Raw genomic sequence first — 21,319 nt, 5'->3', positions numbered from 1 at the left:
ACATTTGTTCTCGGGGGATTGGATTTTCCGGGTGCTTGTATCGGGTATTAAAGGGAGGGCAAAATGTTCTAGTCTATTTCGCAAACACGCTTCACACGAAGTTGATTTTCTTCTTAATATCTTGTTTTCCTCATTGATGAAATGCCACACAACTACATCGTAATCACTATATTTGATCATGATTTGTTTATAATTTTTATATTTTAAAGCAAGGTGGCAGGGGAGGGGGTGGGAAGAGTGTATAATGTGAATTATTACCATGTATGTTTGATTTTGAATATGTGCTTGATTTTATGGAATATGCCAAAGCTACCCCAAGCACATTGTATCATGATGTGAGGTATCTGTTCAAGGCGTTAACGTCTAGATACGTCTCCTGTCCTCCAGATAACCTTTACAGCTTTTATACAATTTTAAAATTCATCTGATCTGAAAACATGATCTTAATATATGATAAGAACACACGCAGATTAACTGATATTGTCGTAATGAATACAGCCTAATCCTTGCAGTCAGAAACTTCAACCCAATAGCCTATGAATGAAAGGCATATGACATTAAGAAAACACACAAACTGGCTTAATCACTGTTTCTGTTTTGCTGTCTTTGAATGTTTTGGTAAAATATGCATCAGAGTGTATGCATGATGCATTTTGTTCATGTTTGCTACTGCCTCGGCATTCATGCAGTAGAACACATTAAGTCCTTTGGCAGAACCGTGTTTACAGCAAGGATGCCACAAGATGTCATATTTATTGGGATATGTATCGTAGGACTTGCGCATGCACGTGTACGAAAGCGGGTCATTTTGAGTGCAGCTTGAACAGTGAACTTTACTCTTCGCCACCAGATGTACCGTGACTTAAGTTCCCCAGCTCGTGACAACCCAGATCACCGATGCCAGCTATATCTATCTGGTTTAGACTCTATTCGCCTACATCTCGACCCACATCACCAATGCCAGCTATCTATCCGGTTTAGACTCTATTCGCCTACATCTCGACCCTCATCACCAATGCCAGCTATCTATCTGGTGTAGACTCAATTTGCCTACATCTCGACCCTCATCACCGATGCCAGCTATCTATCTGGTTTAGACTCAATTCGCCTACATCTCGACCCTCATCACCGATGCCAGCTATCTATCTGGTTTAGACTCTGTTTGCCTACATCTCAAGTGCATGTTTTGCACTGCCTTGTGCATTGTGATCAGAAAATCTTTCATTACACTAGCCTGTACGAACAAAGACATCTGAGGCGATTAGCGGTATCGTTTTACGGCAAATGGCCATTGCGTGACAGGCAGAAATACAGACAGCGATAAATTGTAAGTAAAAAATCAAGTTTGGTAACTATATACCGAAATATGACGCATCTTAAACTGTTCAGAAAACGATTATTCAACAAATTACACGTACGTGATCTGCGTCGTCCGATGAAGCACAAAAATGATAGATTTGGGATGACGTCCCCTGTTAAGTACAAACTGTAGTGCGTTTCTTGGTTGAGTCGCAAATTCACAAATTTACGTCTACAAATACTGTTTGTTTTGTCATTATTTGATAATAACGAATGGAAGAAAACATCATGATTTGATGACCAAACAATTAGATTAGATCCCCTTCCATATCGTTCACACTGAACAGTGTTCCCCGACCTTCGTCGATATATATTTAATGGATTTTCTCCTCCTTGAGTTCAACACTTTTAGAGGCAGTGGCGTAGCAGCGGAGGTTAACTCGTTCGCTCGTCACGACAATATTGCTGGAATATTTGCTGGAATATTGCTGGAATATTGCTAAAAGTCTCGGGAAACGAAACTCACTCGCCTACTCACTCAACACCCTGTAGGAGAAATCATATGAAAAGGTAACTGTAATTTCTTGACTTTTAAATCACGATACCTATATATGTCAGATTTCAATATCATTCAAAAGAAGTTGAGACACGCTAAGACATCATTCCCGTTACGCTGTAGTTTAGTTTGTCTAGCAACATCGCCGACGAGGACACCAGAAATGGACTTCACACATTGCATCCATGTGGGGAATCGAACCCGGGCCTTCGGCCTGACGAGCGGACCCTTTAACCACTAGGCTACCCAACCTGTCCTTGACATGTGCGAGCTCAGTTGGGTTTTCAGTCACATGATTATGAGATCAAGTCTGAATGTACACACATTTTGAATACCAAACGGATTTTTTTATTTTTTAAAAACAAACAAACATTACTCTACACATTCATTACATTATTGTTTACAAACAGAAAATGGCCACCAAATTCAAAAACAAGTCATTCACGTTACAGTGAGTGAGTGAGTGAGTCAGTCAGTCAGTCAGTCAGTCAGTCAGTCAGTCAGTCAGTCAGTCAGTCAGTCAGTTTAGTTTTACGCCGCACTCAGCAATATTTCAGCTATATGGTGGCGGTCTGTAAATATCGAGTCTGGACCAGACAATCCAGTGTCCAACAACGTGAGCATTGATCTGCGCAACTGGGAACCGATGACATGTGTCAACCAAGTCAGCAAGCCTGACCACCCGATCCCGTTAGTCGCCTCTTACGACATGCATAGGGCCTTTTATGGCAAGCATGGGTTTGTGAAGGCCTTTCCTACCCCGGGTCATTCACATAGTTACATATAGTTACAATTAATGGTACAGGTGAACTTAGACAGGACTCATGAAAGTCCAGGGTAGAATAGGCTTATTAGAATTACATAAATTCGGAGACTAAGCATCAGTCTTATGTTCTCATCACAAACGGCCTTTTTTGTCCTACCACCAGACTTGTGACGAGTCCGGTTCTGAATTCAAAGAGAATTCCATGAGAAGACATTTGGACTCCAGATCCCAATGTCCTACTCTTTCTCCAGCACTCTCTCAAGGAAATGGTAATTCCATAATCACTGGCATGGAGACCTTACTGACACATGCCAGACACAGTTCTTCAAACCACCCTGTATACGTAAGAGCAAACACTGACAGAAAACAACACAGCTCAACCTGTGCGTTATTATATAAGTATCTTTACCTGCAAAACGAAATAGTATCTTGACTCTTGCATTGACTTCAGTCCGTGCATAAGTGTTGAGGTTTATTGAAATGAGGGTTAAGTTGGGAATTTTGCATCTTTAAACATTGATCCGGCAACATCACGGCTGACTACACCAGAAATGGGCTAAACACAGTGTACACGTGTGGTTAAACGAACCCCGGTCAGACGAGCGAGAGCTTTAAAAAAACAAGGCTACCCTACAGTGTTGAAGATTGCTGTACGAATACTGCGATGATGGCACTCGCTGTGTCTGTGGCTGCAGAGCAATGTCTGTTTATCAAGTTAACCTCTAGAATGCATGGATATTCCACTCCGGTACAGTGAGCCGACTACGCTTTAAACCCTTAATGCCGAGCGACAGCCTTCACTGCAATCACCATATTTTAAGGTAATGGCAAATTGCTGCAAAGTCACACCGGGGACTACAGAAATTGGTTCACCCACTAAACCCCTACAGCGAATCGAACCCAGACCTTTTATGTGATTTACGAACGACCTCACCACTAGGGTAACCCACAACTCGGACTTGCACAATCCTTCAAAAATAGTTGCATTGAAGGATTGATTAAACCATAATCGGGGTTATGTGAGACAAAGTTACTTGAATCTTCAGTGTGGTTTAGTATCCACTGGCCTTTTTGCAGTCACGCCATGTAATGTGGGAGGAAATTACTGCGGTGTGTAATGAGATTCCGCTTCTATAGAACTTCTTGACATCGTATTTATTGGTAAATGGCACCCAACTCCACCAGCACAAAAAATGCGTGACCTCTACGCCATGTGTGATGTTTGCGACAAACTTCGTTACGTATTTCTTTCTTCATACATCAAACATACAACCCAAACTTAAACAAATAATGTTTGAAACATGCACGATCGTACATGTAAACCATCATGCCATCACGTTTTCGTAACTGTGTGTTTGTGCCTGTTATGTTGAGTATCCCATCCTGAGCGGAATAAAAGCAATTAGAAATATCTAAAATACTATATCCCACAAAGTAGGTTTACTCCGTGGTATTCTAGATACGGGTGATAATTGTGCTTAGCAAAACTATGTTTGTACAAAGAGGGGACTATACAGGGACATGGTCAGACTGGCTGGCTTGGTTGATGTCCACTGTTCATGATGTCACAGGATTTTCTGGTAAAGATCATTTACTGCCCGCGGTTGTAGCCTCAAACAAGAATAAATAAAACATGCTTTTGGGTGGCAATAACTCAAACAGCGAGAAATGGTCCAAAATATCGACACTAGAACCATAATGACACCTTTTCCTTAATACGTGTGATTTAATTTTATTATTATTTGACATTAACCCAATAAGTTAGATGCATAATAACAACATGTCAGGTTGTACTTAAGTAATGTATTTGTTTGTTGTTTAAAGCCGAACTGTTTCAAGCCCAGCTTGGGTCAGAGTCAGTAATTATCTGGATCAGACATTCCAGTTAGCACAATTGTCAATGATGTACGATGTCATGTGTTGTCAAAGTCATCAAGTCTGACCACTCAATTATGTTAGTCGCCTCATTCGTCAAGCACGTCTAAGCCAATGAAAGGGGGAAAAAATCAGAAAACATTTTGAAATTGTTTCGTTTGGTTATGTACAGTAGAATATTCTGAAGACAGTCTGTGCACAATTTCATTTTTATAAACGTGTGCCTTCTCCTCATTCTATAGCATGCAGACCGTCTCCGCGAATCGATTCTGATTTCTGGAACATCACGTGGCACTGATCGATGGGCTGAGCTTCGGAGTTTGACATTTCCAGGGGAATCCCCTAAAGTAGAGCGCCCTCTGTTGCACAGGGGAGATAATCAGTGGTAGCTGCCGAAGATGGCGGCCGCCAGTCAGATGTTCTTGCTCTCTTTGTTTATGTTACTCACGTTGCGTTATGGGGACACAAAGACACCTTTAATAAGCGTAATCGAAGCATTAGAAAAGTTAGTGTTGTTTTATAAAAATAGTTATCAAGACTTTAACGTGGATGGACTGTTTGGATTGCGTGTTGTGGAAGGTAAGTTTCGTGTGTTGTCAGTAACACTGACAATGTTGTTGATCTGAAAATGACATGTTGAGCACCGTGCACGTACCTTGTGAATTATTTCCTTTGTCGATGGTTACTTTAAATTATCGTAGTTTTGTTGCATGCAAAACGCACATCATACATGTCCTGATTGTTCTGGTACTACTATGGAATTAGAATCTGTAGCTTCCTTCCTCCAACCCTCCCCACCTTGTTGCCCCGCCCCCCTCTAGTGTTGGGTTCCCCAGATGCATTTCACGTGCTATATTTTCTGAGGAATGCACTCGAAAGCATCAGAATCAAATTGGTTAATCATCATGTATTGCGCAAATAAACTGACAATGTCTTAGTAAAGTACCTAGTATTAGATCTACAACTGTGAACACAAATTTGTAAATAATATTGCTCTCTTGTGACAATAATATTTTCACTCTCTCAAGTTTCTGTAAACATAATTTAACCTGGGTCAGTGTCTGAAAATATTCAAAATATTTGCAGCTGTTAACCATTGTGTTAATCATTATCTGTTAATCAGCATAGCCTTCACTGCCACTTTTATGTGTATTTACAAGGTCGTTTCCTTAGCCTTGTGAAACCTGATTCTGTATCTTTTCAGGATTGTTCTTTCAAATACTTATTATTGATGTTATGGGGATACTTTTCTTGTGATCATCTTGCAAACTCTAGTATATGGTACTTTTATGACAGCATACAAACCATATGGTTGCAGGTATTATATTTTGTGTGGTGTGATGAATAATATGTTTGTCTTGTTTTCATTGATGTAATATGTATAACATGACTGATACAACTGTTTTTTATTGCATCTTTGCATAAGAAAAATACATTTATTGCTCAGTATAAAGATCCTTATATTTTGACATGTTTTTCTTAGAATATTGCATTTTTATTTGGTCAAGTATTCAGCTTAAACATTTCCTTTCAAAGACATAACTTACAATGCCCACCACAGTTACATTTGGCACACAATATATGACTTTGCTCTATTTTCAATAAGATAAGCTAAAAATATTGTATAGTTAGGAATCAGGAAAAATGTACTGAGGACTTTTGATGAATGAATGATGTATGATTTGTGTCAGTTTAATTAACTCAATTGGTTGGATATAAAAGATACTCAGATAAGCTACATCTCACATGTTCTCAGCATATAAACATGACTAACATGCTGACATTGCAGAAGTTCTTTGATAGCCATGTAGTCTGTCTAGTAGTGTTTGATTGCCAACAGGCAGATTCATTATCATGGTAACCTATTTTGTGTATAGTCATTAATGATTAATGTGATCTTTCTTTTTTGTGAACCTAGCAATTCTACGTAGTGATTTTTGTACATCCAAGGAACACAATAATTAGACAGAAATATTTTTGTGAAGCACCACACTTGCAATGATTAGGGATATAGTACCATTTGTTTGTTACAATAGGGAAAGAGGTAGAGACCAGGGTAGGTGAGGTGGGACTGTGATGCTAGCACTAGCTAGAGACGCTGGCACCTGCTTAGCGGCTCCGAAATCTACAACCAAATCTTCCCCTCACCACCTCTTTTGGCCTTTCGGCATAACAAAACTCTGGAAGACATTCTAGTCATTGCCTCCATCACTTACCTGCTCCCATCCCCACAGGTCGCGGGTAGGTCAGTCCAATTTGTAAATGATCTATGCAACTGTCATAACTGCAAAGTATGCAGAAATATCAATTCCTGAATTTCTGACCTGTGAATCACTGAATACAATTGAATATAACATTTTTAAAAGTCCCTATGAACGTTATTGATTACAATCAATCATTGACCAGTGACTGATCTGAAAACCTGGACTAGGTGGCAATATCTCGTGTCGGGTATTACAACTGTTATCATAAAACTACATATAGTCTTGCTAAGGGCTACATGATATCTTGATAAAAACATGAATTCATCCACATTAGATGAGGGAGGGTGACTTTAAATAATCTATCTGATTACATGTCTTGTGATGTGTTTTAGAGCTGGGTGGGAGGTGGTTAGTACAGATACCCACCCAGCATTGTTATACCAGTGGAAGCTGTGCATGCCATGCAGATGATAGGGGATCACATGGTCTGGGAGAGGGTTTCATTGTACGGGCCAGATTTCCCAGTATTTGCGTTATTTAATTTATGTGTTATTTTATGGGAGAATGCTAATCCATAGGTAATGTAGCTATAGTATGCATTACAAGGTTTGAAATTCCTTGACTTCATGGTCTGGTTTTACAGTGTAAGTAAATCATTATGTACCTGATGATTCAGGAAGCAAAAAAGTGTCATCAGTCACAAAAATAAGGCATGGAGCAAAGATTCCAGGTCACCTTTATAACACCTGCTTATTATCTAGCTCACGATGTAATGCCATCCTCTTAGTTCAAAGATAGATCAAAGGTTTATCACTTTTCAATGCATTTGAATTTCATAGAGCATCTCTTTGAGTGCTATGTGGAACTGTTTAAAAAAATACATTTATGTTATTACCATACCTGGTACAAAAAGATAAACATAAATCAAAGCCTGATCCTAATGTCACTCAGTACTTGCAGTATTGACAGTATTCAGAGAACTGACGTGATCAATGATGACTTAAAAAGAAGATTTCTGTGGGTGTTGTTTGTTTTTTGTTTGGTGCAGTGTTCCATGTACATGATGGCAGTCTTTTAATAACTGAACCAGGGCCAGACAATTCAGTGATGATCATAAGCATTATCTTTACAACTGGAAACAATGACACTGATGGTCACCTCTAATTACAAGCATGGCATTCTAATGAATGAGTGAATGTTGTTTTGTGTCACAGGCAACCTATATTCCAGCTGCATCATGGTGACATACAAATAATGCTGTCTACATGTGACAAACAAGGGACTGATACTATGAACAAATATTTCTTGAACACCTGATTCTACAATAACCAGTAATATAATACTCTGATCAATGTAGAGTTATTTCCCCATTAGAATGGTGTATCTTAATATTAATAGTTAATGTACAGTAACCATGGTAAAAGATACTATTAATATGTATAATTATACACAAGGTTACATGATGTACAATCAAGGCCACTATCACTGTTGTGATACATCGTAGTGCCACTGTACACAGCATTACTGTCAGACCTCCACATAAACTGCATATTTACATAAACTACACACTATAAATCACCATAATCTGACTGTTTCCAAGTTACTTGCATCTATATATGCATACTGTGATATATAACACAATAGAATGACAACACTCATGTAATTACATTTTGTGACCTTTTCAGCTTAAATACATGTGTGTATTTACGGATTTTTATCTACTAACTGACTGATGCGTGTAGACATTATATTTAGGATGACACACTTGCCCAACACAGTCTCAGTGTCTGTGGAGGAGATTACCAGTTGTCCGACTCAACCCAGCAAATGTACAGAATCTGCACTTTACAGCGGAACATATGTTAGACCACTTTCAAAATGGCATTGTATATTTATAATTGATTGTCGTATGAACAGAGGTGAGGGGTAGCCTAGTGGTTAGTGGGTTTGCTTGTCATGCTGAAAACCTGGGTATAAATAAAACTTTAATATCCCACATGGATTCGAAGTGTAAAACCCACTCACTCACCCACTCACTCACTCACTCACTCACTCACTCACTCACTCACTCACTCACTCACTCACTCATAGCTGTTGTGAGTTTCACTGACGTGTGACACACTGGGCAGAATATCAGACAGATGAAAATTAGAAGTCATCTGAGACATTTTAAACAGCATTTTAAAGAAAAAATCTTTGCTCCTTCTTTGTGAGGTATTTCTAGGTTGGACCTTAAGCAAGGATAACAATATATGGATGAACAACTCCTTTTTTAACACAGAGAGCTAAGTTTAAGTGTCCTGTCTAACATTGTGATCACATGCTTCATAATGATGTTAGAACCTACACCGAAACATAGCTGTTACTGTAATAAATAGGTTGCCCATCCATAGTCTTATCTGTCTTCGTTTACTTTTTGATTTAAATATAACTCAATGAGTTTTAAATGCCGGAACCCAAGGTTCCTGAAAATATTGAAAGTGAAAATACACATTGTCAATACACAAACTGAAAAATATCCAGTGTGCACATACTGAAAGATCAATAAAAATTTCATGCAGCTCTGTCACAACAGAACAAGATAATGACACATCCTAATTTATTTTGTATCTTCAATCTTCATTTAAATATTCAACAAAGATGTTCCTGAAGTGTTTATTGCAGTGTTTGAAATTAACATGGCTACAAGTCCAAGACAAATATAACATTTCCATTTTATCAAAAGTCATCAGAAGATTACTTTTGTGGACCAGTGACAGTAAATTTCGAATGAAGCATATAATGTTTTTCTCAAGGAAATATCCAGTTCCTGCTGTGTATTTGGATGAAGAATTAATTTGAAATGGTCTTTCTGACATCGAACTATATTCTTTGTCAGTGATACATTCCTGCCTCTGGCCCGAAACTGCTGGATTTAGTTGATCTTGAAGATTTGTCATAGTGAGACTGTTTTCTTGACACCTTCTGTGTATCTGTGCTGAGGTGGTTCGATCCCATCTGCATCATACCAGAACGTGTGAATAAGTTTTATCTTATGCCACAGTCAGCAGTGTTTCAACTATATGGCAGCAGTCTGTAAAAAGTTGAGTCTGGACCGGACAATCCAGTGATCAACGGCATGAGCATCATTTTGCGCAACCAATGACATGTGTCAACCAAGCTTGCAAGTCTGACCAACCAATCCCGTTAGTCCCCTTTTGGGAAAAAAACCTGCATAGGCACCTTTTGTGGCAAGCATGAGTTGCTGAAGACCTATTCTATCCCGGTTTTTCATGAGTCCCAGATTGTGTGGACAAATGGTACTTGATGTTAGACTGCCTGGTGCACTGATGGTATGAAAAGGATAAAACATACTGTGTAGGAATGAAGTGAAACTACAAGATTCTATATCTGTAGGCATGATGTTTTCTGTTGGTTATTGTTTTATTTTATTTGTTGTTTAATACAATACTTAATAATTCTTTGTCTGGACGAGACAATCCAGTGATTGACAGCATGAACATTGATCTATACAACTGCTGTAGCCGTGAATGATAATACCAGTATTAGTGCAGACTAATACATGCAGTACTGCACATGCATATACTATGCATATATGTCCCTACATGTGCAAGTATGAAAGTGCAATAATCTTGAACACTAGATAAGACCCCATGTTACCTCACCTCCACATTGTGCAAATGTATCACAGTCTATGTCAGCACAAGGTGGGATGAATGTATTTTCATCTGATACAGACTGGTTCATAGCTCTCTTTGCCCTGCAGCATCTTTCTTCATGTAAAAAACAGTTGAGTTTTTTTTTGTGGATTTACTTTACTGATGATCTAATGGACATGATGGATTTGTGCCAATATGTCTGAGGGCTGCTAGGGGGCCCTTTGCGTAATGCTCCTTAATTCTGTCTGACAGAGGTAATCAATCATATTTTCATAAGAGAAGATAGAAGCTGATTGTATAGATCAGGAACCATTAACCATGGATACCATTTTCAATTATTTAGAGGATTTCCATAACTACAACAAATTTGTCTCTCCATCAATGTCCCTTTTGTCTGATGGAGAGAAGGCTCTTATGATGCAAACGATGCATCTTCTACATCTTCAAGTTGAAATTTCGTACCGGAATAATTGTCTTGAAATTTGATAGTCTTTCAAGGGTTGTATGTAAAATCCATTAGATAGCTAAACACTGAGCTATCTCAAATATATATACCTATCAAATATAATGGGTACTTGGGAAAACTGAAGAGGCATTTATTTATGTAGAATTTAAAGGAGAATGGTATGAAAGTCAGTATAGACTAATGCTTAGTCTCAGAATACCTCCTCGATCATGTATGCTTTCAGGATCAGCTTAGTTCATAGTTGGGTTATGGATGGGATATATAGATCAGCATTATTTTGAACTCTTGTAGACAGGGTTGTCTTATATGTGTGATCGCGCTTTATGCAACAATATATCATATACATCATTTTGATGAATCAAGAAGGACCTCCACTAAGATGGGAAATTCAGAATTTGTGGAAAATCTATGCTTCTTCATTTAGGTCTTACATATTGCAGAAAGGGCTGGATTAAGAAAAATTAATGTGGTTCAGGGACTGTGAGACAGACTAGGAAGCAATAATGTCATTCCTTCCGATGAATCTCTTGGCTGTCAGGATCGGCTAGTCATGAGCCTGGATCATGGATTCACCCTGATCTGGTATTCTCGCTGGTATTCTCAGGTAACCTTAGATAAATAATTCAAACATATTTCATTTGTCAGATCTCTGGGTTATTTCTGTGGTATGACTGTTTTTGTACAACCATGAATTTCAGTGTAAATTTGTTACTCTGGCCTACAAGGTTGTCAGTACAATTTTATGACATTTTACAATCCAATACTGCCTTCTGAGGTTTCTGAAAAAAGCGTGAAGAACATTATTGATTTTTGTGGGGGAGTTTGAAATTGCTTAACCGAAAGGTGAAAGGATATTTAAATATGTTATTAGCTCTATCCATGGAAATGGTAGGCTTAACCATTGAAAGGGTAGAGGTTGGATTAAAGTGGTGGGTGAGGAGCTGTTAGCGAAAGTGTCTGGGTGGTATGGACACACACTTTTGAAAATAACAGTGGAACATCCATGATTTTCTTTCTGGAAATAGTTTTGTATATGTTGAGACCTCACTACAACACATTATTTTAGCTTTGATTTGTGATTTGTGGATCCATGAAGATCCAGGTTAGAATTGATCTTCAGTAACACATGCTTGTTGTAAGAAGCAAGTAACGGGATCGGAGGGTGAGCCTTGTTGACTTGTAAGAGGTGACTAACAGGATCAGGTGGTCAGACTTGCTGACTTGTTTGGCACGTGTCATCATATTCCAGTTGTACAGATCGATGCTGATGCTGGTGATAATCTGGATTGTCTGGTCCAGACGTGATATTAACTGACTGCTGTCTGACGAAGCTGGAATATTGCTGAGTGCAGCATAAAACTAAACTCACTCACTCAATCTGATTGCAAAATGTAAACATAATGGCTTAGATATTAGCTGTTTACATTGTGTTATGTGGCCAACAAGTGGCTGGTAAATGACTGAGCAAGCATGGACATCAAGATGTATAGATATGTCATGGTTCACTATGGTGAATTTGCTGGTGAATTTGCTGATTTGAACTGTATTCCTTCGCTAATTCAATTCATTTTTGTCAGTCACTAGAATCAAATATTCCTGAAATTTATTAGTAAGGGACAAGTGTTCCTTTATTTTTTTCCAAGGTTTATTTGCAAGGTTTGTATCACGTAGCTTGTAAAGAAACCTGGAAGAAAATACAGGAACACTTGTGCTTTCATGTGATCCCTTATTTTTTTCCCTCAGTATATCACAAAATGTATGATATCCTTTTGAGGATAGAAGAATTGGCACATCTGTATCACCACTAACGCTCTGCCATCCAGGATGGCTATCAGGGGAGATCTTGAATTGTTCAAAATATCAATGTATGTTCAAAACGTATTGGCAGTAGCAAAATAGTTTCAGCAAAACTGATACTGATTGCACTGGAACACAATTTACATTGCAGATGAGTGGTAATACATGTTGTAATACAGGGGTTATTAACAAAAACAGCATTCTAAACAAAACTTAAAATAGAATGATGAATAAATACATATATATTGTCTGTGCATAAATTAATAATTCTTCATACTGAGCATATTTTATATATCAAGCTATTTAGCCAATCCTAGTCAATACACTAGCACAGCTGTTTCAATGAAGATGAAGATTGCACTAGTTGCAACCCTACAAGTGGTTTAAACAATGTTTTTGTCAAAATGGATCGTCAACAGCTGCAATGCCCATTAGAAGATTTCTCCATTGTGAAAATGTGTATATAATCTACCTAATCACATAATAGGCAATAAAAGTTTCAATGTCAAATATATATTCAGGGATTGGATTAGAAAACATTGAAAATGGGCCATTTTCTGGATTATCAGTGATTTTCTGAATTTAGAATGGGCCACTGCCCTTGTATCAATGGTAAACTTCAAAATTCTAACAAGCCATTTTCTATTCTAATGTGCAAAATAGCCCATGGCCCCTGCCTTTCCCAGTCCCTGATATATAAATGTGCAAAAAACATTTCATGTACTTTCAAGTATGTCAAACTAAGTCATCTGTTCACATCATATGTGCATGGGCAGATTCCATCAGTCTGTTTGCTTCAGATGACCGAAATATATTTTCAAATGACATTTTATTAGCATGATAACCTTTTAAGCAAGAGAAACAATTTTCCTATCAGTTGTCTTGTGCCTGAATTATAGCTGCATATGCTCTTCTAATGCAGTGAACCATATCTTAAAAGAAACAAGGTTCAGTTCAGTTTCATCACAATGAGTAGGAGTTTGTGCATTTTATCATTATTACAAACATGAATCTTTCATTCCAATACTGCAATAGATAACACGTTACGTACTGCTCAGAGCAATCAGGTGACGTGTAAAACCAGTATCAGTATGTGAATTGTCAAAGTCAGCTCAGCAAGCTTGCTTGTGGAATTAAACCTGTTTCAAAAGATTAACAGATCTTTTAAAAATAATCATATTTGAAGAAAATTTTATCAGTTTGATTGATAATATTTTAATACTGAACAAATGTAAGATCGAAATCATGTTGAGTTTGAACTGTCTGACCGAATCAGATAATCAGTGCTCTGTTGTATAGCTGAACAATAGATGTTGAAGTTCAACAATCATGTATCAGAACTGGTTTGTAGCTTTACGTCAGTATAGCCTTGTGAACTATAGAGTGAAATGAATGTAATTGCAGGAACAGCTAGTGTCTGCAGGGAAGAGTGTTGTTTCCATCATTTGCCCTTGCTATTCTTTTATGAATTGCCCCGCACTGCACGGGCCTTATTGTCTTCTCCAGACACTACCATGGAGGGCCGCTTGAGGCGGATAGCTTCTGTAATGAAGAAACCAATTGGCTGGACTCCCTGCTGCGATAAGTGTAACTGTTTGTATGGAAGTGGGTAGTTGGTGCTGCAGATTGATTGTATTCCTGAATTTCATCATTTTTGAGCAGCAAGTGAAAAATGGTTTAATCTGGTTTTGAACAGGATAATCACTTATCCGGAATTTGCTTTTAGCTCACCTGGGCTGGAAAGCTCAAGTGAACTTCAGCTGTCATGATGATTGTTTTTCAGTCAGTTGTATGAAGTTGTATTTTTTTATGTCTCTTCTGAATCCACATCAAGTAGGGACCATTCATTATTTATGGCTGATGATGGTTTCAATTGAAAAGCATGTACAATGTGATTGACACCCACCCGCCCACCTGTCCCACCCACCCCTAACATATATGTCCAAAGTAAATACCTTTCTGCATGTCATGTACAAAATCAATGATGTCCCTCCTCAGTACATGTGTACAATATTGATGATCCCCCTGTAACCTCCCCAGAACAAAATGGATGACCCCTGCCATTTAAAACCATTATGACCCTCACCCCTCACCCCATGAATTGTGAATGGTTCTTTATGAAGCTAAAATGTTATGTGGATGTCTCAAACAATTTGTCACATAATGCTCTTGGTGAAATTATTGCTCGCTCCTTAAATGTGGTCATCGTGGGAGCCATATTGAAGATGCCATTTTGTACAATACACTCCTATGCATATGTTATTATGAAATTTATTGTACTGTGTTTATGGCAGTGGTAGTGCATAGTATGTTTACCAGCATTTTTTTGTCACCTTCACATATCACTAGATATGTAGATTTACTATATTTATGTCATTACTCCTCTGAAAAATGGTTTATAAGGCTGAACTTTTGTTTATATGATCGTAGCAGTCCCACAATGTTCTCATAATATTGTGATCTGATTTTCCACGTGCATGTTATGGCAAATATTGTTAAAATGACATTTTGCCCTTATGCTGACATTTCTGCAAGTATCATTGTTGTGAAATTTGATATGCTGCTAGCATTCAGTATTTAGGAAAGAATATTCTCATGTTTCTTGAATATCATGAGATAATTGTACCCTTTTAGGCCCTTGCAGTGTTGGTACAAGCTGCTGACAAAAGCTCTTACCCGATGTAGATAATATCATGTATCAGTATCATTCATAAGCAGCAAGATGCAAAATGTTTTGATTATTTAGCATGAGTAAGGAGTTGTCCCTTATACAAAGTTAGTGGCAGGGGTTTGGGCTCACATCCTTGGCTTTCACTATGCATTGGTATTGCTTTATTGTAGTGAGTGAGAGAGTTTGGTTTTACACCACTTGTTGCAATATTCCTGCAATATCATGACGGGGGACACCAGAAAAGGACTTCACACATTGTACCCATGTTGGGAATCGAACCCAGGTATTTGACATTGTGAGCCAACACTTCAACACTAAGCTTCCCCACCTGCCCTTAAAGTGTAGCTGAGAAACAAGGCACAACAGGTCTTGTAGCTCTAACAGGAAGACACATTCAAATCAGCTGAATTATTACACCCAGGTCATGACACCATATATCTGTGCTTGGTCGGTCTCTCTACGATAACATTGCTGCAGTCCTTGTTGTCATTTAGTTGTTGGGGAAAGGGTTTTAGAGTGAATCAAGGTCAAGGTGAGAACTGTTCCCCATCAACCCTCTCTTGTTGTTAAGGGCAACTGATGGATTGGGTTGTCAGACTTGTGACTTACTTTAACGTCGCTCTTTGTCCACTGATGGAATGGGCTGGTGTCCACAATATCAATCAGTGTCTTTTTTCTCAAGGCTTGATTATTCATGTACAGCTGTCAGTCCCCTTCTCCCATGTATGCAAGTTGCACGTGTAAAATTGATGATGATCTTATGTTAAACAACATTTTTATTCAGGTGTCCAAAATATGAAACAAATCATCATTGGTCTGTTGATTTCATGTCACTGTGCAAACTTTGGATTTGTTGCAATTTTTCAATTTTGTGTTTGTGGGCAATTCTCCAGTCTCAAATGAAAACCAACGGACTATATATGTTTCAGTCCGATTTTTCCTCATGTCTTACTTGTTTCAGTCACATGCGTCACATGTTTCAGGAGCCTGTTTACCACATGTAACATGTTTAAATCCCTCCTCTCTCATGAGCTACTTTTTTCAGTCAGTGTTTTCAGGGTCTTCCACCTGGGTCTTTCCAACTTCTCACTCTCATACTGTTTCAGGTCAGGTACAGCTCCTTCTGAATGAATACAACCAGGGTCAACACCAGCATATTGGCCCTGATGTCCTGGAGCGGCTCCGCCATCTGGTAAGGGAAGCAACTCAGGTCAGCAACCAGGCCTTGGAGTATGTGAGGAAGGATGACGAGACTTACTACAATAATTTCAAGTTCATTGTTGGCACACCATGGTCAATATATAGAAAACATCGTGGCATTGATCCAAAACTCAAGTGGTTACCAGAAGTCTACAAGGCACAGAAAAATGGTAAGACATTCTAATACATAATATGTAGAACAGTAAGTATTCTGAACAGCAAAAGAAACACAAAGCTGTTTTGGTATTTTTTGTAAAGTTTTTTAATAGAAGACATAAACATGAACGCTTGGCCATATGAGAATTCATTTTGTTAAACTTGTGTTTCTTTGGTTGTCCAGAATATATTAATGTTAGATTGTCTGTCAAACTTGTGATTAGCTGATAGCAATATGATTAATGTTTGAAAAGGTATTGTATTAATATCGAGTCATTAGTTCTAATATAACCATGGTGTTTGATTTCAGCTGACTAATCTCAGGTCTTGTATCATACTGAAATACCTCCAATATTAAAACCAGTTTTCAGCTTTATGATATATCTCATTTTGTTCATAGTGTGAGTGATTCTCTCAGTGACATACTGCCTGGAAACTGGTTGCATTTCTTAGTATATACTGAATGAAATATGACATGGTATGCAGTATGGCAGGTGAATTATCATGTTTTCTGTGTATTTTATGCCATCTCCTCCATGTGTAGATATAGATTCTAAATATGTACTCCGACTTATACAGGTGACAGTTTGCCATGAACTTTTAGTCAGGTTGTTGGTTACTGAAGTTAAATATGTAGATTCTGTTTTATGCAGTTAAGTTCACATGTTTCAAATGATCTTAACAGTCAGCAATTCAACAGAATTTTGAAATTTAAGATTTTACTCTCTTAACTCAACTGCTAAATTGGTTCTGTTGCTGAAATACCAATAAATTTCATAAACTCAACATTTTTAGATAAAAATTTATTGTTGATTTTATTATGTAAAGGAAACAAAGTAAGCTTAAGAGTGTGTCTTTATATGACAAATGTTAGGGCTGCTTCCATTTTCTAATGTATCCCCATGTAGTGAGTGAGTGAGTGAGTTTAGTTTTATGCCGCTTTTAGCAATATTCCAGCAATATCATAGCAGGGGACACCAGAAAATGGGCTTCACACATGTACCCATGTGGGGAATCGAACCCGGGACGTCGGCATGACGAGCGAACACTTTAACCACTAGGCGACCCAACCGCACCCCTATGTATACGTAGGTGTCATTTTGACTGAAATATGGTAACATTATCTGATAGAAGCAATGTGAAATGGGGTTGAATGTCGTGGTCAAGATATCGTGTTTGTGTTATTATTCATATGATGACGGTCATGCCTGTGTATGTGTGTACCAGTATACTGTTGCTGTGGCTGTGGCTGTGTGTGTGTGTGAGAAAGTGTGTGTATCTGGGTGTCATGTGACTGTGTAACCATGGCAACCATGTGAGAAGAACCATTTTGAGTTTGATGACAAGAATACCTGCATGATCTATAGACTGATAAAAAATTTAACAATTTATTGATCTAGTTGGCCATAAATATTACTAATGCGCGATTCCTTGACGACTTGTTGCCATCCAGAAGTGAAGGTGAAGACATTAAGGAATATATAAATAGTCTGTCTAAATCACTCTGTATACTTGGCAAGGGAGTTAAATGAAAGGTATCAAATACATGATGACACACCTCATGTTAAAATCAATGTGTATTTGTCTCCTAATTTTCTATCTGCAAGGACTCCTATTGATAATCAATGCCAAACCATACAATTTGATTGATTTTGCTCCATCATGCTGCAGTAGGCTTTCTTTCAAGTTGGTTTGACAAGTCATCGCTAGAGATTTTAAGTTGCAGTGATTGTTTGTATTGTCTGTTGTTTAACACCACGCTCAGCAATATTCTAGCTATATGATGATGTGAATACATGTCACGTTTCATGGATATCAACTTCTTTTTCATTCTTTACATGTTATTTCAGACATATTTCTTGCTTATTTATCAGATGAAGAATATAAAAGGAATTGTTTTCCATAAGAGGTGCCATTTATTCGTGTTCGTCCAGCTTCTAAATGCCTATCGACCCATGAAGGTCCCGCAGTAGAAAAGGCCTTCAGCAACCCATGCTTGCCATAAAAGCAACTATGCTTCTCGTAAGAGATGACTAATGGGATCGAGTGGTCAGGCACGCTGACATGGTCCAGTGACATGTTATTGGTCACTGGATTGTCTGACTCGATTATTTACAGACTGCCGCCATATAGCTGGAATATTGCTGAGTGTGGTGTAAAACTAAACTCACTCACTAACTCTAAATGCCTATCAAAAGCTTAATATGATGATGGTTTGTAAATAATTGAGTCTGAACAGACAGTCCAGTGATAACATCGCTGCTGTAGTCGGATTTCATGACATATGTCAACCAAGATAAGTATGGGGTTCCTGAGGATCACTTCTAGACCAGATACTTGTTTAAAACTGTGAGCACCCACGTGATTGCCTCCCGCGAGCACTTGCATGGGTCCTGAACGGATTCGAGGGCTTGGTTACATTAAGCCATTCGCAACCAATTCATGTTATTCCGGGACAAGCCGAATAGCTTTTCGTCTTCATGTTGGAGGTTATGGAAAGTGACGAGTGGTGACGAATGACAATAAACAAGTATAAAACAAAATGTTATGGCTGTTGTCTTTTTCTGTATTGTTTACACAAAGTTTTTTGGCTATTCCTTGCCCCTTCATTAGATGGATGCTAACTAATGATGATGATTTTTTCATTAAACATGGTTGTCATCTTTGTTCGCTTGGCAAGGCAGCTGTGAGGATGGTTTGCAGGCGCTCGTCCGGGCATAGACATTCAGGATCAAGCGTTTGCATGCGCTCGTGATTCTGAACACGCCTTTGATCTTCACTTATGTTCAGTATTATGAATCACCAAGGACATGGTATTGAGGGACACATGTTTACATCAGTGACAGTATATCAGTGTTTGATCAATTTTATTCTTAATATTCTGAAGCAAGTTGCTTTCCTTGTTTACTACTCCATAGTGTTTCATGACCGACAATCGTCTGTGGGTTAGCCTAGTGGCTGAAGGGTTCACTTGTCACATCGAAGACCCGGGTTTGACTACCCATATGGGTACAGTGTGTGACACCCATTTCTGGTGTCCCCTGCCATAATATTCCGAAAATATTGCTAAAAGCTGCATAAAACTGAACTCACTCACTAATTACCCCAAAAGTCTTCAGCATGAGCCAAAAGCCAAAATATAATAGTATATGTCTGTGTGATTTAGCATACCATGTCAGTAAAAGAATAAGGCAAGCTGTTAAACACGCATAAATTGAGCCTGTACCTTTTCTGTACAGAGAATGTAAGACTATACTGGGTCCAGACAATCACATGTATAAATTATATTATTGGAGTGCAAAATCAATACTTCCTTATTAAGTATAAATCGTTCCACTTTCTGTTTTTCATAAGAGGAACACTATGGGATCAAATTTTCATGAAGATCAGTTTAGGTTTTGTCGTAAGTCAGGTAATTTGCAGTTATGATTTAATGTTAATGTTAAACTGATGGTTTTATCCTCACTATACCATGCTGTCATGTGAATATGTATACACAATTCATGGTGGTCGCCTATTCTGGGACTACAAATTTGTGCTGCAGTTTTTAGGGGAGAAGTCCTCACTAATCTGTGTCATTTGAGTGTTATGATTCACAAACAGTTAAAAATGAACCCTTTTCTAACAAACAGAAACTCAATAAATCTGACATAAAATATTAAGGAAACATTTTGTCTTGTTCAAGGACAAGCTATGAACTAAGTGAAGTAAAGTTTAAAAATCCACAGAGCTGTCCAGTTCCAGTATACAGTGGTTTACAGTCTCACAAATGGGACTTCTGTCAAAATTTCTAAGGCCATATACTGTGGTTATGCAATCTCCAAAATGGGAATTTTGACAAATTTCTAAAACTATACAATGGTTATACAGTCTCACAAATGAGAGTTCTCTCAATTTGTAAGTCTAAGTATACAATGATATACTGTGTCAGAAGTGGGAGTTCTGTTAGATGATTTGAAAACGTAAACATTTTTCACTTGTTCAGTTAAGACTAGGTGTAGACTCTGAGGACATGACAAATACTGTTCACATCAGTCCTCTGGACAAGACCTAAGAGTGCATTTTTCTGAGCATTTTTATAATTTCCCAAGTGAGAGTCCAACTCCACGACTCCAGCTTTCCTGCTGTGTGTGGTACATCCAACTTTACCTGACTATTAGCACCAGTAATAAGTCCTAGCCTGTCTCAGAGTCCTTGAGCCACATTTATTTTCCCCACTGCCCACCCTTCTCTGTGGTTCTAAAGCCTTAATTGAAGCAAGTCTAAATTTCCTCAGGTTCAAAATCTCTGGTCACCCTTTGAATCTTTTCATTTATTTGGATTTGTTTGTTACTATCAAAATTATATATTCTTAGACCAAGTGCTAGTCTACAGTTGTCTGTGTCTACACTCTGAAGTATGGCAGCTTCATACAGAGATATTTCTGTTAGGGAGACCAGGCCTCGAGGTCATGGCTTATCTTGCCAATCCCCTCCTCAAATGTCTGCCATGCTAATGTCTGGTGATACACCATCCCTGTTGAGTGTAATAAGGCATGTTGATCGTGTCTTGATCCATCAGACACCTGTTTAGAAAGATGATCCAGATTGTGCCTGAAGCAAAGAGTCTGTTGCTGAAGGCATGTGTCTTTAACTTGCTTTAAAACTGGAAAAAAGTGTTTTTGTTTCACT

The 21,319-nt window shown here is 38.2% G+C and overlaps 1 protein-coding gene across 1 annotated transcript in view; it reads left to right on the top strand.

Annotated features, from left to right (window-relative positions):
• Nucleotides 1-4,866: 4,866 nt before the first annotated feature.
• Nucleotides 4,867-21,319, top strand: part of LOC137294834 (uncharacterized) — a 37,134-nt gene continuing 20,681 nt past the window's right edge. Inside the window, exons 1-2 of the mRNA XM_067825956.1 lie at nt 4,867-5,075; nt 16,400-16,663. Of these exons, the coding sequence (XP_067682057.1) occupies nt 4,895-5,075; nt 16,400-16,663 (445 nt within the window). The 5' untranslated portion in view covers nt 4,867-4,894. The remainder of the gene's footprint in view (nt 5,076-16,399; nt 16,664-21,319) is intronic.

This window comes from Haliotis asinina, chromosome 8 (assembly GCF_037392515.1).
Source record: "Haliotis asinina isolate JCU_RB_2024 chromosome 8, JCU_Hal_asi_v2, whole genome shotgun sequence".
Taxonomy (NCBI): Eukaryota; Metazoa; Mollusca; class Gastropoda; order Lepetellida; family Haliotidae; genus Haliotis; species Haliotis asinina.
This window is presented reverse-complemented; position numbering and strand designations above follow the sequence as displayed.